This window comes from Panthera leo, chromosome D1, assembly GCF_018350215.1.
Source record: "Panthera leo isolate Ple1 chromosome D1, P.leo_Ple1_pat1.1, whole genome shotgun sequence".
NCBI classification, from domain to species: domain Eukaryota; kingdom Metazoa; phylum Chordata; class Mammalia; order Carnivora; family Felidae; genus Panthera; species Panthera leo.
In genome coordinates this window covers 65,430,109-65,454,841 of record NC_056688.1, presented here as the reverse complement: position 1 = coordinate 65,454,841, position 24,733 = coordinate 65,430,109, and the positions used below count along the sequence as shown (strand labels likewise).

Sequence of the window (24,733 nt, the reverse complement as noted above, 5' to 3'; positions counted from 1 at the left end):
GGGGCTGGAAAATCAGTTCAAACTCCCATCAATGCTATAAGGCTTTAAGTCATCTGCCTTCCTGGTCTATACACGCTTATCGCCTTGGAAGAGAGGATCATGAAACAAGTTATGCCCAAGAGATGTAGGCATTTGTTCATGTCCTCGTTCATTTATCACCCATTTCATATTTGCACTATAAAATCCACCCACCTTCCTCCCTCCCTTCCTGTGCCCCTCTGTCCTACTGTTGTCCTCTCAGGGGCACAGTCTCATCTGACCCTGTCAGGGTCACACCGATCCACAGGCCACCAGACTCCCCAAACAGGGGGACTGAAGTCCAAGAACAGGATCAGGGACTCTGTCTTTGTCCATACATATGCAGGGCATTACTAATGAGAGAAAGCGGAAGCTGGAGCAACAGCTACAGAGCATCATGGTTCTCAACCGCCAGTTTGAACATGTGCAGAACTTCATCAATTGGGCTGTCTGCAGCAAAACCAGTGTCCCTTTCCTGTTCAGCAAAGAGCTGGTAAGAGCTCCAACTCATCAATCACTGCCTTTGGGCTAGTAAGTGAATAAGCATCTTTTTACCAAACCCCACAGTGCCAAGGTGCTAAAATGGTCTTGCTTTCCTCCAGACAACTCAGGTGGGAAATTCTGGAGTCCTGTGTTAGGTCATGGATTGAGACATGAGCCCGGACACCAGCAGTGTTCTGGGCATCCCGTAGACAATTGTTTGGGTTTAAATGGGGGCTAAGACGAAAGGAGCATCGAGGATGATACTGAGGTATTGGGCTTGTGAGGATGGTGAAGACCAGAAGAAGGAGAAAGAATTTTGAAAGAAGTTGGTGGGGTTTATATTTGTATATGTTGAATCTAAGGTGCCTGCAGGGCATCTCAAAGATGTCCAAAATCTGTTTTGCTTGACGGGTCTGGAAGTCAGAAGAAAAATCAGGGTTGGGGCTAGAGATGTAGGAGTAACTGGGATCTTGGTGGTATCACCTCGGAAGAGTGTGTGAAGGAAGAGGACAAGAAATCTGGAACCCAGGGCAATACTATCATTTTCAGCATAGACAAAGGAAGAAGAGTAAAGGACGGTGAGAAGAAATAGTCATAGATGGCATGAAAAATAGGAAGGTGTGGTGCACATAAATGAACAGTTTCACATTTCAAGTCGTCCACATTATTGTCGCTACCTAGGTGAAAGAGGAGTAGTGAAGAGAAGCCTTGAGATTTGGGAATCAGGAGGTCCCTGGTGATCTTCTGAAAGAAATTCCAGCAAAACAGGAGGGTGAAAAGCTAGACTGAGGGGCCTTAGGGGAGGTGGGGAGGAATTAGAAACAAGTGAAAAGAGGGGAAATAAGGTAGCTTGAGAAGGGGATGGGTTTGGAGGATTGATTTTTTTTGTTTTAAATGTGGAAGGCATTTGTGCAAGTTTCTTTGGGAGAAGAGGTTGATGATTGAGAAAGGAGACGTGTGGTGGAGTGAGCATCCTGAGAAGGCAGGAAGAAATAGGACCTAGAGTGAACCAGTGGACCCTAAATGGAAGGGGCACCCCTCTGAGAAGGAAGAACAGGAAGGTCTCAGTATACTGTAGTTAAGGTTGGAGGTACATATGGTACCAGTTTGGGGAAGTTTGTCTTTTGTGTCTCTTGTCCTTTCTGAAGTAGGGGGTGATAATAGGAGAATTAGGCACTGGGTAAGTAGAATTGAGGAGAGAAGTGTGGACTTTAGATAGTCATCGAGGACAGTGGAAGAGGAAGCCAACAAGAAAAGAAGTGATAAGAAAAAGGACTATAGGGTGCCCCCGAGGTTAGTGATCACTGAAGTGGCCCCAGATAACATGGCTTTGGGATGTCTGAATCGACGTAAGGCTAATAGACTGTGGTGATGCAGAGGGAGTTAAGCGCTAGTGATACTGTTACTGAAAATGATGGGAAGCTGGAATGGCCCTAGGGACCAATGGCACAGGGCTTGGGGAGTTCGGTAAGGTTGAGGAGCAAGCATGCTCAGAAAGAGTGAGAGCTAGTTAAAGCAGGGGCCAGTTGCTAGAGATGAAGGTCTCTAGAAGATGAAAAGGTCTGGGTGAGGTGGCTGACCTGAAAAGAGGGGTGAAGGTGATTGACACAAAAGAGAGGAAGGAAGAGGCCAAGACGCTGACTGAGGCATTGGTTAACTAGATGATGGCAAGGGTGAGTTGGATGCTTGCCAAAATCCTGGATAAATGGAAAAGTTCATGATAGGGGATAGATGGAAGGGATGAGGGAGGAAGAGGGCAGTTGTTAGGATGGGGTGTTACATATGGATGGAAGGACAGCAGTGGGAGCTCAGAGAATGTCTGCCTTTGTAGGCTTTCAAATCAAGGTTATGGAAGAATGAATGCAACTCTTGAGAGGGCTGCCAGGCAGGTGATGTCTGAGGGAGAATTATAGACCATTCAAGGCCTGAAAGATAAAAGTATAGGGGATCAGGAAACCTGGATAAGAGGAAGGGGATGAGCTGGTAGGGGCAGGGAGGGGACAAGGTCAGGGGAAGGGATGTGAAGATACCAACGTGCAAGGAAATGAGCGTATGGGGGACCTGAGGCTAAAGACCTATGGCTTTGAGCCCTTCACCCTGTCGAAGAGTGAGGGAGAGGGAGTTGTCGTTCAGGTGCAAGATGCCCAAAGAGATGACCTTTGGCTCTGTTGTCAGATTGTGTTTCAGATGCAGCGATTGCTGGAGACAAACTGTAACACAGATCCTGGCTCCCCTTGGAGTATCAGATTCACCTGGGAGCCTAACTTCTGGACCAAGCAACTGGCTTCCCTTGGTGAGTCAGGGCCCACCCTGTGGGCTTTTACATAATTGCTAACAATGAATAGAGAGCATCTTCTTAGCTTACTGGGTAGGTTAGCCTAATGCCAAGAGAAGGCACTCCCTGAGACTGCCAGTGGTCATGGAGTCACTCAGCAGACCATTTTGTGTGTGCGGGAGTGAGGTGGGGTTGAGGAGGGGGACAACTTAAATAGCAATGGCAATGCAGGACTTTTGTAACAGGACCAGTTGAAATCTGAGGTTTCCATTCTGCATGAATGTCCCTGTTACCTTGGTTTCATTGCTAGAGGAAACAAGACAGTGGCTCTGCTCTTCAGACTGCTGTATGGCAGTTCAGGTGAACCTCTGTCTCTGTGGCCATACAAGGGTATTTGTGTGCGTAGGCACAAAATGGGTATCAGCAACAAGGTGAGGGAAGGAGGGAAGGAGAGGGGTAGTGTCCACACACCTCCTTTGGAGTCAAGATGGAAACAGATAATCCATGGCCCTCCCTGCTGCAGTGATTTTCTGGCATTGAGTCTTTAGACAGAATGTAGACAACCTGAGGTTGTACCTGTGTTGATGGCCCAATGGTAGGTTTGTTAAGCTAACGGCCAACTGCTGCCTTCATCTGGGTTGTTAACCTCTATAGAAGGTTTTTGAACTTGACAGACAGAAGCATAATATTTAGATTTATTCTTTGCTTCCCTCTCCACTTTGATTTAATTCAGCAGACCTTTGGCAGGCCCTTGCTGTGGGCCAGCACCCCATGCTGGGTGCTGAGGGATCAGAGATGAATAGAACACACCTCTGGCTCTCAAGTTGTTGGGTCTTCCCTAAGCAAGCCTCATCAAAACAATGAGGCGAGGAAGCCACGAGATTGAGCTAGGCATATATACTGTCTACTAATACACGAAGCCTTGGGACCTCGGGACAGTGCTTGTGTCTGCTACTGACCTGGTGTTGGAGCTCTCCGACTCTGTCCATCCTACTTGCCCAAAACACAGCCTCCCAGACCTATATTTGGAGACTTATTCATTTGTCCCAGGGTCAGTTCTCTCTCCTTTGCTACTCTCCAGCATACTACCTCCCCATCCCCAATGTTGACTTTTTTTTTTTTTTTTTTTTTTTTTTTTTTTGGTCTGAGCCTGTGTTAAAAAGGAGTGGGTGCTATTTGAAGGAGTCCATGGTTTCTGTAGCGGGATACAGAGTGAGGACTGAGCATCTGGTAAAAGCTGAGCTAATGTCGCAAATGTCCCTGGCCCCTAAAGGTCCATATTGGTTCCATTGCTGACAGCATTCTAGACCAAATCTTAGAGTTCAGGGGTTGAATTTTCTAATCTCTGCACCTGGTACAGGTCCACTGACTGATGTCCTTTGGTCCCGGGAGCAGGAAGTGGCAAGCAGGGAACAACTGCAGATTCCCTTTGGAAACATTCTCTATTCTGAATTTTCAGGCTGTATAACTACTGAAGGTGGACAGCTGTCCCGGGCAGAGACTCCTGCTTATGGAGGCTTACAGGGACCGCCATCCTTTTATCAAAGCCATCAGTCCCCAGTGGCACAGCAAGAGACTCTCAGCCACCCCTCACATAAGTTCCAGTCTCCAGCACTGTGTTCCCCATCTGTGTGCTGCTCCCACTGCTCCCCAGTCTCGCCCTCCCTCAAAGGTCAGGTCCCCCCACCTGGCATACACTCAGCTCACAGCTTCAGGCAACCCCCTGAGATGGCATCCCAACAACTGGGGTCTCTGCAGTGCCCTGCCCTGCTGCCCAGGGAGAAAGAGCTGGCTTGTAATCCTCAGCCACCAAAACTGATGCAGCCCTGGCTGGAAACGCAGTCCCCTGTGGAGCAGGAGAACTCGTCTCAGCGGCCGGGGCAGCAGCTGACTTCCCAGCCAGTGTGCATCGTGCCCCCACAGGATGTTCAGCAAGGAGCCCATGCCCAGCCCCCCTTACAGACCCCCTCCATCCAAGTCCAGTTTGGCCACCACCAGAAGCTGAAGCTCAGCCACTTTCAGCAGCAGCCACAGCAGCAGCTGCCACCTCTGCCACCTCCGCCGCCCCCACCCCAGCAGGCGCCGCCGCCACCTCTACCTCCATCCCAGCACCTGGCTTCTAGTCAGCATGGAAGCCCGCCTGGGCCTGCCTGCTCCCAGAACATGGATATAATGCACCACAAATTTGAGCTGGAGGAGATGCAGAAGGACCTGGAGCTTCTCCTTCAGGCTCAGCAGCCCAGCCTGCAGCTGAATCAGACCAAATCTCCTCAGCACCTTCAGCAAACCATTGTGGGGCAGATCAACTACATTGTGAGGCAGCCAGCACCCATCCAGTCCCAGAGCCAGGAGGATGCCGTGCAGGTGAGCCTCAGGGTGGCTTGGGACACATGTCCTCCCTGTCCTGGGATCGCTCGGCAAACACAGCCTCCCCAGTCACAGGAACACACATTCTTCATCTTAGGGTGGCCTTAAACTCAGCCCTCACATTTCAAGTCCTCCCTGGGTTCCCCTGCCCATCACAGAAAAGCTCTAGAGAGCATAGTACTTTGCCCCAACATAGATCTGGGCTCAATACTCTCCAGAGTGGCCTGGCTTAGCCCTGCCCTCCTAGATGACGCTAGGGACCTTGTCCATTAATAGAATCTTCTGAGCTGTGCTAGACTCCTGCCATTGCCAGGACAGAAGGGAGGCTGTTTCTTATCTTTATAACCTCCCACTTCCCTGGCTGGGAACTTAGGAATCTCAGGTGAAAGGGGAGAGCTTCAGGAGCGGCGGGAGGGCATGCCTTTGATTCTAGTGGGCAGCAGCTTTCTAACACTACCCAGATGTGGACTTAAAATTTACTTCAGATATCTTAAGCTGGGTATGTTTTATATATACTATACGATTTATCCTATCAACAGTGTTAGGTGGGCATTGCCATGTGTATCTTATAGGCTCAGAAGAGGGGGTCAGAGAAGGCAAGCACTTTGCCTAGAGATCATAAAACATTGAGCAACAGACAGAGCGAAGGCTTGGATCCCGGTCTGCTGACTGTAATTCCACAGAAGAGGCCTCGTTCTCTCCCTGGGGGAGTGATGAATGCTGCTCCTGTCTTCTCTCAGTCACGAGCCAACTGAGGAGGTACATTTGTACCTCTGGGATCTTTGCTGCATTCCACATCTTCATCCTTAACTAGTGCTTTTCTTTTTTTCCTGGAGTTTCCTGTTTCAGCCCCTTCTCCCCATCCTTTCTCACTTTTTCCCCAGTGGTATGTCCTTTAATTCTGTAATCACGTTTGTATCTTCAAAGCAGCTCTATGGACTTTTACTTTATTATGAAATATAAGGCCTCACATTTCTGCTTTAGCACTGACAGCGTCAGATCATGCTTCAGATGTCTCCCTCTGAGGCTCAGTTCCTTTGAGGAGATATGAAGCCACCCTCATGATGGCAGAGAAAGGTCTAGGGTTCACTGAGGACCACAGGCAAAATGGAAGTCAGAACCATTAGGATTGCTAAAGTGAATACGGCAGGGTTAGCCCAGAATTCTCGGTTTGGGTTCTATCTTGAGACTATCATATTAGGATGTAGTCTCAGCAAGAGTTTAGATAAGAGTATCTTTCTTTCTGAAAAATTTTCAAGCAGGTCACAATGTATAGTTGATGACAATGGGTAATGCAGGGTGGCCATCAGCCTTTGCTGCTGCCATTGCTACTCTTTGCGGTAAAAGCCACTCAAATTCTTATTTTCTTCTTCAGGCTTCAGATGAGCCCCCAGCATCTGAAGGTCCAAAGCCAGCTCTCCCTCTTGACAAGAATACTGCTGCTAACTTGCCCCAGGCATCTGGGGAAGAAACCCCTCCCAGTGTCCCCCCACTGGACAACACCATCCAGCACTCCTCTCCAAATGTGGTGAGAAAGGTACTAATGGAGCCCTCATTCCCTGACCATGGGGGACCCGCTGCCACCCAAGAGCCTGGGGCCCTGGATGAGGATGACTGGGCTGGGGGGAGGAGTGTCCCTGTTCCATCCCTGGATATTACGCAGCCCTGACTCATGCTGTCTGTCCTAATGAGTCTGCAACAGAGTCCTCCTTCACCCCATTTCCACTCCCACACGCACTTAAAATGACAGCAGTTGTCCTTCATTTAGGGTGGAAGTGGTAAAGGGAAAGGGAAATTACACACTTACACAGTGCCTGGAATGGTGCATGAGCTTCACAGTTCTGTGAGGTGGGCACCCCCACTTTCTAGCTGAGGAAACTGAGGTCCAGGGCCCTATAGTTTGTAGACAAGAGGGATGAGGTTTATTTAAAACCTGGTTTGTCAGAATCCAGAGACTGTTTTTTCTCTGCAATGAAAATGAGGGAAGTATTTTATGTGTCCCCACAACCCAAAATTGATTGGCTTTAGAATTTGAATCAGTGGAGTTTTTTGGGTGAGTGATTTGTAAGGACATCCTGCAGAGGTAGCTGAGCATCTAGGGGCACTGAGAATTCTGGAAGATAAGCTACCCTTCCTGTCCACCAACTTACCTGCTTGCTAGAAATGTTCATTTACCCCGGCAACAGCCCAGAACGCCACAGCCCATCAGCTGTCTTCCCCTTATCCCTGCCCTTCACCCTCACCCCTGTCATCCTCCTAGCTGGAACCTCATTGATGTGTTGTGCTCCCCACTCAGCCTGCCCTGTGTGCCTCGGCCTGTTTCTACTTGTCCTATTGCCTTCTTTGGCCTGGTGCCTCCTCTCAGCCCTGCACTTGAAGCTGTGTCAGCTCTTCGGTACCCTCCCAGACTGCATGCTTAGCCCTGCACATCCCCCTGGCTCTGTGGCCCCAGTACACAGTTGTCCTATGTACCTGCCCCTCACTGTGTTTCCCCCAGTGACGCTGCTGCCATATGTATCTTAGATTAGTCTATCCCAGTGACACTTGAGAAGAGACTTTAGAAAAGCAAGGGATGGCGAAATGAAATGGTAACTTGGAAAACCCTGGTGATGCTTGAAGTCTGGCCCAGGCCTCTGGTATTAGTGGTTGTTTGCCTATGCTGGGCCTGTCCTACCCTATTGAAAATGGTTTGGCCTAGAGGCCATAGAGATGCTATAAATAGGCCCTTTGTGGCTCTTAAGGGTTTAACTTTTTACACTTAGGCTGTTTGTCTATCGATCCATCCATTTATTCACTCACTGTTTTATATATATACATATATATACATATATATACATATATATATATACACATATATATATATATATACATATATATATACACACACATATATATACTCATATGTATATATACTTACATATATGCTAGTATATGCTAGATGTTTTGCTAGGTTCCAGGCACATATCAGTGAATAAGATAGTCTCACACTGGAGCTTACAGTCTAGTGGGAGAGACAGTTAAATAAGCAACAAAAATAAATATGATAAAAGGCTGTGATAGTCACTGGGGTGTATAGAAGGAGCACATAACACTGGCAGAAGAACTTTTCACAGAGGACTTCCTAGGGGACATGATTTTTAAGCTGAGGTTTGAAGATGTTAGGCTAGTGAAGAGGTGGGGAGAGGGCTAGAATAAATATCCAAAACAAATGGCTAGTAGGAAAGTCCAGAAGTGAGAGAAAGCCTGGGGTGCTTAGGGGGTTTCAGATAACTTGGCTTGGTAGGAACATGAGGTGTACTGTGGATGGGAGTGAAACCAGAGTGCTTGGAAGGCCTTGTAAATTATGATACAGAGTTTAGGATTCAGTCTTGGGGGTTGTGAGGAGTGAATGAAGGATTTCTAGCAAGGAGGGACATGGTTTGAATTAAATTTTAGAAAGTTCACTTTAGCTGTAGGAAGGGAGACCAAAATACAGAGAAATAAGAGAGGCTAAATGGAATCAGTAACAATGGGTATAAGGAGGAAGCATGGACTTCAAGAGATCAGATCACAAGAGCTTTTGGACTTGAAGTCTGATTGGTGATGGAAAGTGAGGGAGAGAAAATCCTTTGGCTTGACACCCAGGTCTGTCTTGCCCACTGGGTTGCCATTCACTGAGATGGGGGCATGGAAAGAAGGGCCTATTTGGGGGGAGGAAAAAATTAAGTTTGAATTGTTGGTGTTCTCCTGTGGAAGCTACATAAGAAGATGACCAGAAGGCAGCTAGCTCTAGGTGTAAGTGGTTCAGAAGGCAACATGGGGATTGCCAGTGCTCAAGTGTAGTAGAAGCCACACAGAAAATGCCAGTGCTTATTTAATGAGTCTTGGTTCTGTCCCCACACACAGTACAAAGGAAAGGAGGTGAACCGTGTGCAAGCATGGAGTCCACGCTGCCTGTGTGGGTAGCCCACAGGGATCTCTGATCAGCAAGGGGATGCTGCCCTACTGTGTGCCTTTGGGTTGGCAGTGGGGTTAGTGAAGGTCCTAGGAACTCTGACTTTTCATCTTGACCTGCTCCTGGCCCTTATTAACCCGGGCTCATGCAGAGGTTTGGAGGAGCAAGTGGCCCAGCCTTTTCCCGATGTTTTATAGGCTTCTTCATGGCTTGGACTCCCCGAGAAAGGAACCTCAATGTTGCCATCCTGGCCCAGAGCAGCCTTTGGGTCTACTTGACTGAGAGAGGTACTGGTTATACACAAAGCTACTGAGATCAGAGAAAGGGCTTTCTTTTGGTGGGAATTCATTGTCTGAAAGCTTGGATTAGGCACGGTGGAGGGTATGAAGATTGAGGACACCAAACAACATTTTGAGCATCTTATCATTAAATGATAATACTTTGTATAGCATTTTTCTATCTCTTCCCATAGGTTTTTACATGTATTTTTCCATTTTATGTCTTTGTTTATCATAGAAGTGTTATGAGGAAGCCACTTTCATATTCCCCTTTGAAAGATGTGGAAACTGAGACACAGAGAGGTTAAGTGACCCACCTAAGAGTTATACAGCTGAGCATTGGCAAAGTTGGGACCAGAGCATGGGTTGCTGGCTCTGCTCATGCTCGGGGACTAGGTTAGACTGTCTCTCCCCGTGTACTGCAGTGTGACAAGTACGACTCCATCTGGCCGCCCACGTGCTGGATTTTCCCCCTTACAGTCGTTGGGAGTAGCCTGAGGCCCTGCTGGGGAGAGCTCTTAGGACCCAGCCTCGTTTGGTCTTGGTTATCTCTATCTGGTAAAGGTGTTTTAGCCTCCAACCTGCTCCTGAGCCTGTGATGGCCTGTGAGTGCCAGGGAAGTCAGAAGTCTATGTGAAGGCCACGGACCAGAGGAAGCTGGGGCACCAGGCGTCTCTCTGGGTGTTCCACAGCGACTCCTCCATGCTCTGAGCTGTTCACTGATGTTACATCACCACGAGGAGGACTTCCGCTACAGCACAGCAGCTGTGCACAAGTACCTGGGGGTTGGTGCTGACCGAGCTGATGGTGAACGCATTGCTGCTGAAAGTGAGATAGGAATGTTTTTGAATGGGTTTTCTAGTGGCTTGAGCTCGGCAGTCTCGGAAGGAGATCATCCCACTACCTTCCCTGCATCCAGCAGGGTGTTTTGGAATGAATTTTGACATTTGCCTGGCCCTCACGTTGCCTAATCTTGGTTTAGCCACTCTGAAGAGAGACCACGGTTACCACACTACAAAGAATACCTTATATCCCAGGTGAAACTGGAAGACATTTTGATGGCTGCATTTTATACTTCTGAATGAGTCAACTGCTGAAGGACACACATGCACTCTTTTCCTCAGACCTCTCCTGAAGTCAAGGCTGTGGGCATCACAGAGAGCCTGTCTGAGCCATAATTCAGCTGCAAGGGGGACCTCTCTTCCACTCACATGTGGTCCACATCCTCCATGGAAGGCTGAGCAAGACCACCAGGATGCTGCTTATGGCTTTAGAGGAGTCTGAGATGTAGTTTTAGTAAATGATGCCCAAGCAGTAGGCATTCCTGTGGTCTACATTAGTAAGAGTGACGCAGAAGAGGAAGGGATAATGACTCACATGAAGAGCATTTATATCATTATCAAAGCACTTTGATGCCTGAGTTTTTAATTTGATTCTTATAACTCAAATGTACATTAACCTGTGGAGGAGGAAATTAAAGTCCAGAGATGGGAAGTGTCTTGCTTTAACTCATACTCTAAATCTTGGCTTACGTAAAGGAAGTACTGGGTGTCCTGCCTTCATAGTCTCCAGATCCATGGCCATGGGCCAGGTCATGGCTTCTCAACTCCAGCAATGATCATTGCCTCATAGCCTGGTCTCAACAGCAGAATTTGCTCACAATCTTCCCAGGGCCTCGTGAAGCTTTCTTAGGGCACAGCCTGAGTTCTGGTCAGCAATTGCAGAACTATACAGAGTTCTGCTCTGTCCTGCTCAGAAACCAAGCCAAGTATTCCCCAGGTCTGGCTCCCTGAATTCTGCAACTTCTAGGAAGGCTCTTTCCTCTGTTCTAGCCTGATTTCACTTACAGATCAAATCTAAGATCTTTGTCTAGGTTTCCTGGTCCATGAGAAAACAGGTCCTTGCTCCTGGGCCCTAAATTTCCTTACAATGGACTGGCCAAAATATCTCTGGCCTAATTCTTCAGAGTCTCCAAGGCTAGGGTTTGAGTGTTTCATTCATTCTGGCTTTTACTTCAGATTTATAGGAATCAGCCTATTCCTTTCCTCTTCCTTCCACCTGTGACCCTAAGATCCTCTTTGCCATTTCTGTTTTTCTTGAATCATCAGGACACTGGACATTCTTCAGTTCTTATCTCTTCATCACCCATGAATGTTTTCCCATTTGATTCTGGTCAGTTAGCGTGTATTACCATAGTTATATCCAAAGGAATAGTCTTTTTTTTTTTTTTTAGATTTATGATTTAATTTAATTTAATTTTTTAAAATTTACATCCAAATTAGTTAGCATATAGTGCAACAATGATTTAAGGAGTAGATTCCTTAATTCCCCTTACCCTTTTAGCCCATCTCCCCTCCCAAACCCCCTCCAGCAACACTCTGTTTGTTCTCCATGTTTATTAGTCTCTTACACTTTGTCCCCCTCCTTGTTTTTATATTATTTTTGTTTCCCTTCCCTTATGTTCATCTGTTTTGTCTCTTAAAGTCCTCATATGAATGAAGTCATATGATATTTGTCTTTCTCTGACTAATTTCACTTAGCATGATACCCTCCAGTTCCATCCACATAGTTGCAAATGGCAAGATTTCATTCTTTTTGATTGCTGAGTAATACTTCATTGTATATATATACCACATCTTCTTTATTCATGCATCCATCGATGGACATTTGGGCTCTTTCTATACTTTGGCTACTGTTGATAGTGCTGCTATAAACATGGGAGTGCATGTGTCCCTTTGAAACAGCACACCTGTGTCCCTTGGATAAATACCTAGAGGTGCAATTGCTGGGTCATAGGGTAGTTCTATTTTTAGTTTTTTGAGGAACTTCCATACTGTTTTCCAGAGTGGCTGCACCAGCTTGCATTCCCATCCAAAGGAATAGTCTTAATTTGTATAAGAGCTTTTCATTCAGCTGGGGGACCACTCACTGTCCATAAAAGCTACAACTTTGCTATTAAAAATCAACTTGTGAAACAACTTGCTGGGGAAATGAGTTCCTTCCTCAGGTATCTGATTCAGTTGTTTGAAGATCTACTAATGTTAAACCAGTCTACCCAATCTGAAGCTTTGAAGCACTCAGATATTCCATGATTTAATACAAATCTGTATACCTCAATCCTTATGTCCTCATCTGTTTCTTTCAACCAGAGTGAAGGCATTTAGTGTATTTCCGAGACTTAACTTCCAAGTCATTGCTCCCCTTTCCTCTGTACATTTACAAGGCAATCAGTCTTTGACAATCCTAACTACTGGGGCAAAAACCCAGAAGTGAGCAGGCAAAGCTTTGGAGCAGCAACAAGAACAGATGTCACAAAGCCCACACATTATTTCTGCATGAGATCATAAGGCCACACTCAGGTGTCTAGTATAGAGGTCTTGACAGTAAACTTAGTTACATGGTTTCCTTTGGAAATTTTAGTTTTCCTACATGGTAGCAGTAAGCAGAGTGAAGCAAGGAGTCAGGACTTCTGTAATGTCAGCTAACGACAAAGGAGAAGACAAGAACCATCACCTGGAAAAGTGCCACAGTGTGAGGTCATTTGGTGAAAGGACAAGCTAAGCCCTGCATTGCCTTATAGCATCACTGAACTACAGCCTACTCCAGCAACAGAAGTCCATCCAAGCTTGTTTCTGTCCTTAAGGAGTGGTCTCATTAGGCTTCATGAACTCTATTTAATATGACAGGGTGGTGTGTAAAGTGTTTTAGAAGTAGTCCCATTCAAAATAATTTTTTAAAGCCAACTGCATTTTGTTATTGAAAGAGGTATGGTTCAGATATATGGAAAATTAATATCTGTGGAACACCACCCTATTTGTGCTGCTTTATCCCCAGCAATATTATCTTGCTGTAAGAACCTGAAATTTATATTAAACTCAGGGCATGTGCATTAAGTGTCTGTTTATTGACTTCTCTATCATGTTTTACTAGAGCACTAGCTTTCTAGCTAATGGCACAAAAGCAAGACCAGCCAGCAGGCTTTTAAGGCTGGGCCCAGACTCCTAGTCTTAGGCCTATAGAAGCTTGGGAAATCTGTGTAATTGCTCTGTGTCTCAGTTTCCTTTTCTGTTGAATGAAAGAACAGTGCCTTCTCCAAATTTTGATAACATCATGTGACAATCATTGTAATGATATAAATAAGCACATTGAACTCCAGAAAAAGACCCAAGTGGTGAGGATGGGGATGGAGGCGGCAGGTGGACGAAGGATTGCACAGGTGACTAGTAGAAGAGGCTGACAGACAGTTCAGGGAAGTCGTAGGTCAGGCAGGTTGTGGATGCTGGTGGTTCAGACAGATTCTATAGGTTCCAGGTGAGGTGATTTAGACAGGTCACAGGTCAGGCAGGTGGCAAACAGAGATAAAGAGAGAAAAGAAGAGGAAAGGGACACATATAGGAACATACAGCATGGGGGAAGGAAAGAAAATTAGGAGCAAGTGAGGAGACACTATGTAAGAGAGGTAAGAGGCTCGGAGCAGTCTCCCCTTGTACCACAGAGATGACCTGAGCTGATTTCAGAGTGAATGTTTTTGGCATTTTTGACTTCTCTTCCTCCCTGATCTGGAAAATAGTTTTTCACTTGCAGACTTCAAAGTACATATTTTGCCTCATGAAATCTGAAGGTTTTACATGTGAAGAAGAAGGAAAGGTGTCATGTAGCTGACAACTTGGAAGGGTCAGTAGTTGCCATTTATAGACCTTACAGTTGGCCATATAATTTTGCCTTCTCTCCTTTGATCTCTGAACAATCCTGGTTGCTAGAGAGGGCAGGCAATGTCATCTCCACTGAGAGATGAGCACCTTCTGTGTGTGAGGCACCAAATGTCAGGAATGGCCATATTCTCAAGCCTAGTGTGCTCTCAAGAAGCCCTGTCCTTCCTCCCAGGCCCTGGTTCCTCAGCCTGCTTTCCTGGCCCGGAAATTTGATTCTCCCCTTGCCTCTACTCACTTTGCAGCACTGGCAGCAGGGTAGAAAGGAGGTTCTCAATCCTGTGTTTCTTTCTACACATGAAATAGTTCCTTCCATTTTAATATTTTGCATCTCTTCACTCCAGAGAGCCAAATGAAGTATCAAAAATAACTAACACACAGCATACATATGTTCCAGAAATGCAGCTGTATTTGTATAGCCTATAGAAATGGGGTGGTGCTGGCTTCCTTATAACACTTTCTCTGAGATCCTGGAAATTTCTCAGGTTCTTTTTACCACTACTAAGGCTTTCCCCTACTTCCTGATAGCTGTGGTCTCCTTGAGATTGAATGTGAATGTGGACTTGAAAAAGACTAGTCTAGTCTGCAGTCTCTTAGGACATGTTATTGACCTTGTGCTGTGTGCTCGGTGTTTATAGGAGCAGGTTCAGCAGGCCCAGCTCAAAATAAGCTGTGATAGAATTTCCACAGTTCTTCTAGGGCTCAGTACTCATGCCCTCCTGTCCTCTATCATTAAGTCATACTTCATGATGCACAATAAATAATCAGGACAGGGGAGTAGATATCCTACAAAGATATCCTACCATTAATCTGGAGATGTAGAGATATCCTGCCTCTAATCTGGGGAGCGTTGTCTTTGGGGATTTAATGTTGTGCATATCTTGTGACCTACAGCACATGACCATTATCACTTGGGATTGTCCCAGGTAGATGTTGATGCCCTTAATGCTTGGCACCAAGGATCTCACACAGAGCCATCTATGTCATTGGCAGATGAGATGACAACCAGAGTTGCACTAAATATACATGTCAAATGGGGAAAAGGTGAAAGAAACCAGCTCAAAGGGTTAGACTGTCCTATGTTACAAAAGAGATTCCAACAATCTTTGGGTATTCTTGTAGGTAGATAAGGAAAGATCGAATCTTAGAAAGCTGTGGTAGTATATAAGCAGGACAGCAGGGAATGCCAAGGGATGCAGGCCAGGGCATGTTTGAGGCGGCTCTTCCATGCTTAATCTACCCAATTTGCTCTGAGTATTCTCCCCATACTTTGTTCTCCTCAATATTCCTTATCTTGGGACTTAGACTATAGAGCAAATGGAAGCCTTTTTATTGAACACTATTGCACTACCAAGGAACATCTAAAAATAAAAACTTTTCTTTGGAGAAACAAAGGTATTTAGCTTATCTGCTTTTTGAATTGGGAATTAAGAATAGAAAATGTAAGCTTTACTAACACAGTTAAATAATAAGGGAAAGGTGTTGGGAGAGAAGAGGAAGAGATGATAAGAAGAAAGGAAAACAGGAGAGGAAGAGGGAGCAGGCGAGGGAAGGACAGAGGCTGAAGTGTAGAGTGTGGGAAGGGGAGGGGAGGAAGCACAGGGAAGGACAGAGCTAGATGGGCCACAGTCAAGAGTGTGGCTTCGGGGCCAGAGATCTGGATTCTAAATCTGTGAAAATCCCACATCAAGTATCATTCTTAGTTGGTGGAATATAGAAAGGATCACCCGAGATTAGGAACAAGACAATTCAGCTACTATCGCTGCTTCTATTTGACCTGGTACCGGAGGTCTTAGCTGGTGGAGTAAGGCCGGAAAACACAGGAGAAGGAAGAAATAAAACTTAACTCTTCACAGATGACATGATTTGTGTTCACAGAAATTCCCCAAGTGACTTCAGCAAGGTCTCTGGTACCAGGTCAATATGCAAAAATCGTGTTTCTGCGTGTGAGCACAAGTAAAGAGAAATAGAAATATACAAAATTATGTGTTCAGTAGCATTAAAAACTTCAGATGCCTTTCTGAAACTCATTTTTCTCAAGTGTAAAATTAGGGCCATAAGAAGAAGAATAACAATAACAATAACTGCAGCAGCATTAGCCGTAGCTGGGGTTTGTTGAGTACCTACAATATGGCAGATGTTCTAAATCTTTACATGGATTCTTTCTTTTAACCTTCACAACAACCCTTTAATGTTTGTTATGAGGATTAAGCGAGGAAATGTATGTAAGACACTTAGCAAATTTCCTTACATATAATAAATGCTCAATAAATTTTAGCTATATGAAGACAACCATTATTTTAGAGAGATGCATAGACACAGTTTTTAATAGAACTAAGCTGCTATTTGTTTGGTTTAAGATTTGTAGAATAAAAAATCACACATTATGTTGTTTTTTAAAATTGTAAATAGCTCATTAATTCATTTATTCAGCCAGGGACTGCTCCTGAGTCTAGAAATACACTGGGTAAGCAAAATAAGTAAAATCCGTGCCCTAATAGAGTTTACAATTCATGGAGGAAACGGAGATTAATCAAATGGTCTTACAGCTACGAGAATACAGTATAAAAAGGAGTTATGAGAACACAAAAGAGGGAACCAGGCCTGGGCCACAGAATGAAAAGAGGCTTTGCTCTGAAAAAAATCACAGGTGAGCTGAGTTCAGAAGGGTAAGTGGGACAGGGGCAGGGATAGGACAATGTTCCCTGGAGCAGAAGCAGTCTCTTTGAAAGGGATGAAGATTCTAGGTGGAGGGAAGGCTTGGCTTGTTTCAGGAACTGAAAAATGTGTGAGTGGCTGGAGCTCAGAGAATGGGAGGGTTCAGGGATGAACTGTGGCTGCAGAGCAGGACAGGGGATAAGCCATTGATTTCACAGTTGTCCTGAGTGGTGGAATGCACTGTAGGGCTTTATGCAAAGGAAAAGAATGGCTTTATGCAAAGGAATTAGTTCCCCAGCACTAACTGGGGCTCCCTGAGCCTTGGCATTATCTCAGAGAAAGCCTGAGGCAGATCAGAGTTTGAGCCTTCTGAACTTCCTTCCACTTTTATGTAACAGAAACTAGTCTATAGGACCCCCAGAAGGGACAAGAAGGCACTAGTGATTTAGTCAGAAGGGAATGTGAAGCTGGAGGGCAGTCCTACAGTCTGACCCTTTGACTAGGTACTGGATAGGGGTTGAGGGGCGTGGGCTAATGGTGGCTGTGTGTGTGTGTGTGTGTGTGTGTGTGTGTGTGTGCACGTGCACATGCACACATGCGCATACCACCCTCAGGTCAGGTGGTAGGCTATCTCTCACTCTTCCACACTGTCTTGTCTCTTTCTCTCTCCCTCCCTCTCTCTCACACACACACATTCACACACACATGCACGCCAGTGTCCTCAGCCTGTGCCTGCCTCTCTACCAGCCTCCTTGGTGCAGGGGAATGGGAATGGGGACTTCATGTGCTGTGTGAGTTCCCTGCTACTACTAGTCTCTGAGGCCAGGGTGAAATCTGAGCGTGGGAGCTCTTGAGGGCTGCACCTCTCTCCTCCTTCCCCCCCATTCCCTGCTAAGAGCCTGACTCTGCCTTGTCTTTGCTCCTGCAGCACTCCACTTCGGTGAGCATCATGGGCTTTTCCAACACACTGGAGATGGAGCTGTCATCTACCAGGCTGGCAAGGACCCTAGAGCCACAGATCCAGAGCGTGAGCAGCCTGCCTGCCGCCCCTTCCCACATGGTACCAAGCCTGCTGAGCAGCACCCCCACAACTGTGTCCAGCCTGATGAGCAGTCAAAACCAGGCTATGCCCAGCCTGACAGTGGGTCATCTGCCGACCATACCCAGCCTTGTGCGCGGCACACCCCAGTCCGTGCCCAGCCTGATGAGTGATTCCTCCCAGGCCATCACAAGCCTAGCAAGTGATCAGTCACAGGCCAGGCCCAACCTGATGTCTGGTCCCACCCAGGCTATGCCAAGTCTGGCGACTTGTCCTCTGCAGAGCATGCCTCCAGCTTCTGACGCGCAACCAGAAACTGGATCCAGCTGCAGTCCTGGCTCTGGGCGAGCTGTAGGGAGCCTGTGCCCTGGAGATGGGGCTGACCCCTCTCTCGGGAATGCCCTGTGTAAGGTAAGTCCTGGGTAAATACCATTCCACACCCTCTACTCATCACTGGGCAAAAGGGTGGCCGCTGCAGATAAGAGCTTATCCTGGCCTTAGCTTAATAGCTTTATGACCAGTAACAATAAAAATGTCTCATTTCTTTGATTCTTGTTGGCCTTTCGCTTTTGAAAGATGGAAAGTGAGGATTCTACCCGCTTCACTGACTCTCTGAGACAAGACTCCACAACCCCTGGTCTGGATGCTTCCAAGGATTTGGCTATCCCTTCAGAACTAGAGGAGCCAATTAACCTCTCTGTGAAGAAACCCCCACTGGTCCCAGTGATCAACACATCCATGGCTCTGCAACAGTACCGGAACCCAAAAGGTGAGGCTCAAGTCAGTAGCCTGTTATTTGTGCTGGCCACAAACATGAGCTCAGCACTCCCAGGTGACAGAGAGGTCAGAAGACAGGCTCTAGGTGTGAGGGAGCAGTGTTTCTCTCTCTCTCTCTGCTCAGTTCACTTCTTCCCTCTAGAACTGACTTATTGGTACCTGTTCTGTTTTCCTCACTGTGGCCGGGGCTGATCCAGGCATGGCCAAGACTTAGCTCCATGTAACATTCCCATGGAGGTCTGGGTTAGAGGTGGGGGAAGCAGGAAGAACTCATCCCAGAAGGAAGAACTCTTCCCGGGAAGAACTCATCCCAAAACTCATCCCAGAAGGGCTAGCCTTGACAAAATATTTTAGGGAACAGAGCATGTGTGACTTTGGAGTCAGGTAGATCTATCATAGAAAACCAGCTCTGTCTTTTTATGTTTGATCCTGTGTGAGACCCCTAACCTTTCTGAGGTGATTTCTTTCTCTGTAAATGGGGCTAGTGTAACTACTTTGTAGACTACTGGGCCAAATAACTACAGTGAGATCATTTGATGACTTTCTCTGTAGTAACAAGAACTTGCCTTGCACCCAGCAGTCATCTGGATATATGGTGTGCCTCATAGTAAAGAGAATTTGGACTGGTAGAGATTGGCTCTGATTCTCTTCTCAGCTACCTACACCCCTTCTCAAATGGGACTTGCCTTCTTCTGTGGTAGGCGAGGGCTAGCTGGAAAATTTGTAAGCAACTGCCGAGTGAGAATTTGGGACTTTTTCTGTTTAGTGTATGATGTGTGTTTAGTCTGTAATGAACCGTCTATTTCCCATATATCTAATAAATGAAAATGAAATAATTTTCCCCTTGTTTCTTTGCACTGACTGAAAGACTAACTGAACACTGATTGGTTCTTATTAACTGTGTAATAATGGAAACCTGAATTTTAAACAATCAAATTTTTGGACTGTGCTTGCCCAAGGAAAGTGCCTAGGATAGTGCCTGGTGCTGAGTGGGTGCTCACTAAATGCTAGTATCCTCCTCTCTCCCCGCACTGCCCCCTGCCCAGCTACACAGGCTCTACTGCTCTACCCAGGGTAGGGCTACGGGAGCCTCTTGCCTATGTGGTATGAGCTAGATTCTCAGGCAGTACTAGAATATCAGAATTTGGCTGAAAATGCAGAGACTGGACAGAATGACCCCTGAGAGCACGTAACCCCAGTATATGGGAAACAAGAGATTTCTGAGCTCATTTGGAAGGTGAGAAGCTGGCCCCTCACCCGACCCAACACTCACCCATAGACAGCCTCTGAGTGTTGTTTCTCTTTTTAAAAGAAGGTGGCCTTCTTCTCTCAGGAAGGAGAGCCGTGGTAGGATTGCCACCATTATGAATGATTACAATGTAGGTAACAGTTGTATGATAGGTGTGTGGCCAAAGGTATGAATAGCACATGAATGGAAGGTATGGGTATTGGGCATGTTGTTATAAATGTATGTCACAGGTATTTGTCTTTTGCATTAGAGTATGAGAATTTTAAACAAGGAGCCTTGGAATTGGATGCAAAAGGGAACCAGAGTATCAGGTAACAGGCTCTTGGCCCAACCTCCCTCTCCCACCCCTCAACTTCATGTCCTGGGAGGTTGGCACAGAAAGCACACTTGATGACTTCACTAGAAGCAAAAGTTTGCCTGCAACTGTCTTCTTCAACTCCTAGACCCTTGAGTAGGATCTGTGTGGTTGGGAGTCTGGAATGCCTGTGGGAGTCTGGGATGCCTGTGGGAAGCTATCCTGGCTCCTGCACCAGACGGCATGTGCTCTGTGTGAAGTCCTCCCTCTTTAGGAATCCCCTCTTCTTTGAGCAAACAGCTCGCCGGGGGTGGGAGGGAGAAACATGGGCCTGCATGGGGTGGTACTGAGGAGATCTTGAGCAGCAGTTCAGTTGTCGGATCATGGTTGAGCTGACTTAGAGGCTGGGGTCAGAGGAGGCTCCCACTAAGACCCAGGGGTGTCCCTCTTGCCACAGGCCCTTCAACAGCGAGCCTAAGATTCCCTATGTGCGACTGGAGCGGCTCAAGATCTGTGCTGCCTCCTCGGGAGAGATGCCTGTGTTCAAGTTGAAGCCCCAGAAGAATGAGCAGGATGGGAGCTTCCTGCTGATCATCGAGTGTGGCACTGAGTCCTCCAGCATGTCTATTAAGGTACCACTCTGCTCTGTCTTGTCCTTGAGCTTGGCCCACCTTAGGAGCCTCTCTTCTTTCTCCACTTCATTCAGAATTCTGGCTCTGGCCTTGTCCAGAGTCTGAGTGGGGCTGCAGCCTGACCAGACTTGTCCTCAGCAGCCAGGGGCTTGTGAGATGCATATCAGGAGGCTCAGCATTCTTGGGGCTCAGCTGGCCTGGGGGCCTGGAATAAATTGGTGCCCAGGGCTTGTCAGTCCCTCCTCTCCCTCCCTCCACAACTTGTTGGTGCTGTGCTGACTGCTCAGACTCACTTCTTCTCCAAGGTCAGCCAGAACAACATGCCTGATGCCATCCAGGCCCCAAGTCTGGGGGGAAGAAAGGTCACTGTCACTTCTCTGGCGGGGCAGCAGCCACCAGAGGGGGAGGGTGCATCTCCTGAAGAACAAAGACTCATTCCTCGGACCCCTGGAGCCAAGAAGGGGCCCCCGGTACCAATAGAGAATGAGGACTTCTGCGCTGTGTGCCTCAATGGGGGAGAGTTGCTGTGCTGCGATCGCTGCCCCAAAGTGTTCCACCTTTCCTGCCACTTGCCGGCCCTGCTCAGCTTCCCCGGGTGAGTTGTGCCAATCTAGGGCCATTGGCTGCCTAGCAGGGTGATCTTCCAGGGATGACTATTCCAGGCCAGGCCCACAGAGCTCCCTCAAATGGGCTTCCTCCCCTCTCTGGGCCTACATGAATTGCAGGTATGTGAGTCAGTGGCCCTACTGCCTTGTGCCTTCTATGCATAGATAGGAAGGTGTTTGAAATTTGAGTGGCTGTTTTTCTTCCTCTGTTCCCAGTTTCTTCCTACACACACAGGTTTGTCCCCATACTCCCCTCTCAGCCCCTTGCTAAATCCAATTTTTTTCTGGATTCACTCCATCCCAAGTTAGTGAATTTCTTTAAAGCTTGTGGTTAGGAAGCCATTCCCTACAGGGCAGGCCTAGGGACTGAGTCTCCCATACCATTCTCTCTCTCTGCCCCCATCTTGGAGCAGAGGGAGAGGGGAGGTGGCTCTGGGCCACCTGCTGATGCCTAATTTGGCCTCATCTGCCTCTGCAGGGGAGACTGGGTATGTACCTTGTGCCGCAGCCTGACCCAGCCCGAGATGGAGTACGACTGTGAGAATGCTCGCTATAATCAGCCTGGAATGCGGGCCACTCCTGGCCTGAGCATCTATGACCAGAAGGTAGGGAGGGGTTTCTGAAAACAGGGTTCCCTGCCTGGGGCAGCCTCCCTGTGCCAGGGGCTGAGGCCTTTCTGAGGGGGATGGGAAGTCTCTCCAGGTATCTCACTGTTGGGCTATGCCTGACAGCTTGGCCCATGGGGGTTTTTGCTATGGATTCCCTTCTGCCAGCTGTCTTCCTCTAGTCTGGCAGGCTGTGCTGTGCCTTAACGTGTTGGCCCATGCCCTGTGGGACAGAGCTGACCCTGCTGGAGTTATCAGGGTCACTGTCTTCAGTTCTTGAGATGGGGCCAGGCCGAAGTAACGTGCTGCCATTCTGGTTTCTGCAGAAGTGTGAAAAGCTGGTACTGTCCTTGTGCTGCCATAGCCTCAGCCTGCCCTTCCATGAACCTGTCAGCCCGCTGGTAAGGAAGGCTTCCTGTTTCTGCCGGCTCCGAGGGCCCTGGGCCTGGGTGTGAGTCCAAGTGCTACCCTGGGGCGGGCTCAGAGCATGGCCGCTGGAAGTCTGATTAATCCGTGCATGGGTTAGCGGACTCAGTGTGGCCACCGCAGCCCCCCAGCCCAGCTGCTGCTACACCACACCTGACTTGACAGTGAAACATTCCTCCTTCTCCCTTTTTGTCTCCTTTCTTCTCTTTTCTTCTTGCTGCTGTTCTCTTGTTCTCTTGTTCTATTTCACATCTGTTTCAACTCATTCTCCATCTCTCCCTCTTTCTTCTCTGTACCTCTACTTCTCTCTTCCTGCTTTGCTTCCCCTTCTTTGCTCCCCCAAGGCTCGGCATTACTACCAGATTATCAAGAGGCCCATGGACCTGTCAATCATTCGGAGGAAGCTGCAAAAGAAGGACCCAGCTCACTACACCACCCCAGAGGAGGTGGTGTCAGACGTCCGCCTCATGTTCTGGAACTGTGCGAAGTTCAATTATGTATGTCTTGCCTGTTTTCCCCCTCCTCTATTTCCCAGTGACCCCAAGACTCATGCCTGGATGGGGGCTATCAGGTTTGGTCCTGAGCTGCCATAAGGACATGGGAAACTTTTAGGGTCTCACGTAGTGAGTGTTTAAAAGCTCTCTCCCACACTTGGGCCTCAGTGTGGACTCAGAAGGAAGAAGGGGGGAATGCTGGTGGTTGGCCCTCTGTGGGTAACTGTCAGGGTCACTTCTGCTTGAAGAGATGGTACTAAACTGGTTTGGTCTTGAGTCTTCAGGAGAAAATGTCACATTCTAGACCTCCAGGAAACCTAGCCAGGTTTTGTGCTCTTTGTATAGCTCTTGAGAGACCTGGAAGAGATGGGGTGGTGGATACGGGCCAGACCATCACTGCTCTCCTTCCCCTTCAGCCCGACTCAGAGGTTGCAGAGGCCGGCCGCTGCCTGGAAGTGTTCTTTGAGGGCTGGTTGAAGGAGATCTACCCGGAGAAACGGTTTGCCCAGCCAAGGCAGGAGGACTCAGACTCCGAGGAGGTGTCAAGCGAGAGTGGGTATTCCACTCCGCAGGGTTTCCCATGGCCCCCCTACGTGCAGGAGGGCATCCAACCCAAGAGGCGGCGGCGACATATGGTAAAGAGTTGCTGCCAGCTGGCAGGCAGGTTGTGGGGCCGGTGGGTGGGCAGTCAGGGGGCACCCAAGCAGCGTGTACAGAGCAGCCTAAAGCAAAGCTGCTGGAGGCACAAAGAGTGCTCAGAAGGAACCCTTGCTCCCAAGCCTGTAGTCTAACAGGAAGTCAGGGCAGTGCAGGGCTCATCAAGTCTCATTACCACTGAGGCTTGAAACTCAGAGAGATGGATGCATCTGCCCAGGGTCACCCAGCAAATTAACAGCAGAATCAGGGTGGGAAGCCAGGTCTCCCGATTCACAGCTCAATGCTGATTCTTCTCCACTGTGGTCCCCGGAAGAAGAGAAACACCTGGTCTCAGGGCCTGGTCTCAAATTCTGTTTGGGAGAAAGGAAGGGATATTTTCAGCCCCTTGGTGTAGAGAAGGAGGGAGAGGTGTTGCTTACAGTAGAGAGACCGCTTCTGATCTGTGTCTGGTCCCACATATGCAGACATGGGACACAGTTCAGTGCTGTTTCATTCCGCTGAAATGTCTTGCCTGCCTGCCTGCTGTGTGCAGCCATCCCCAGTTGTTTACATCACTTGGCCCACCATGTTTAGTGGCTGCAGTGAGTTTTGCTGTTGCATTCCTGGGGCAGAGGAAAACACTTTGGCTCTGGGGAGTCCCAGTCTGGACACTTTGCCTTTGCACGTTAATAAGCACTACCTTTGGTTATTTTGATTCCACACACACATATTTTTTTTTCTTTCAGGAGAATGAAAGAGCAAAAAGAATGTCGTTCCGCCTGGCCAGCAGCATCTCCCAGGTGTGAGAGCTGGTGGTACAGCAAGCACTCTGGCAGCTGGCGCCCCATCCTGTTGACCACTCCTCCCCACCTTTCAGCTCATTCTCTTCAGATCGTGGATGTGAGACAAGTCTTGTCGAGCTGTGTAGTGCTCTTTGCCGTTTGCATCTTACAACATTCATTTGGGAGCCATAGTGCATCCACTACAGAGAAGATTTCAGTAATAAACAGCAAAGAGGGAGGTGTTCCCTATTACCAGAAAAATCAGATGTGTGGGGTCCACTTGACAAGACCAAGTCTGGTCAGGCTTGGGAGGACTTAACTTCCTTGGTGACTGCTCTCTGCTAAGGAGAGCAGACTTTTCTCACCTTTCAGTGTGCAGGGCTCAGGAGCAATGTATCTATCTGAAGTCCTCCTGGGTCCAGAAGAGGGTAAAAGAAGGGAGAGAGGTTCTGACATATGGCAGGCCTGTGA

The 24,733-nt window shown here is 47.7% G+C and overlaps 1 protein-coding gene across 6 annotated transcripts in view; it reads left to right on the top strand.

Moving 5' to 3' along the window:
* TRIM66 (tripartite motif containing 66) overlaps window positions 1-24,517 on the top strand; it is a 54,983-nt gene extending 30,466 nt beyond the window's left edge. For all 6 annotated transcript variants that reach the window (XM_042904493.1, XM_042904495.1, XM_042904494.1 and 3 more), the window contains 14 exons: window positions 365-511; window positions 2,677-2,794; window positions 4,236-5,140; window positions 6,519-6,680; window positions 17,651-18,172; window positions 18,338-18,530; window positions 20,038-20,098; window positions 20,540-20,714; window positions 21,020-21,309; window positions 21,798-21,924; window positions 22,251-22,325; window positions 22,695-22,847; window positions 23,261-23,479; window positions 24,227-24,517. In XM_042904493.1, coding sequence (XP_042760427.1) covers window positions 365-511; window positions 2,677-2,794; window positions 4,236-5,140; window positions 6,519-6,680; window positions 17,651-18,172; window positions 18,338-18,530; window positions 20,038-20,098; window positions 20,540-20,714; window positions 21,020-21,309; window positions 21,798-21,924; window positions 22,251-22,325; window positions 22,695-22,847; window positions 23,261-23,479; window positions 24,227-24,286 — 3,207 coding nt within the window. In that variant the 3' untranslated portion in view covers window positions 24,287-24,517. The remainder of the gene's footprint in view (window positions 1-364; window positions 512-2,676; window positions 2,795-4,235; window positions 5,141-6,518; window positions 6,681-17,650; window positions 18,173-18,337; window positions 18,531-20,037; window positions 20,099-20,539; window positions 20,715-21,019; window positions 21,310-21,797; window positions 21,925-22,250; window positions 22,326-22,694; window positions 22,848-23,260; window positions 23,480-24,226) is intronic.
* Window positions 24,518-24,733: the final 216 nt, after the last annotated feature.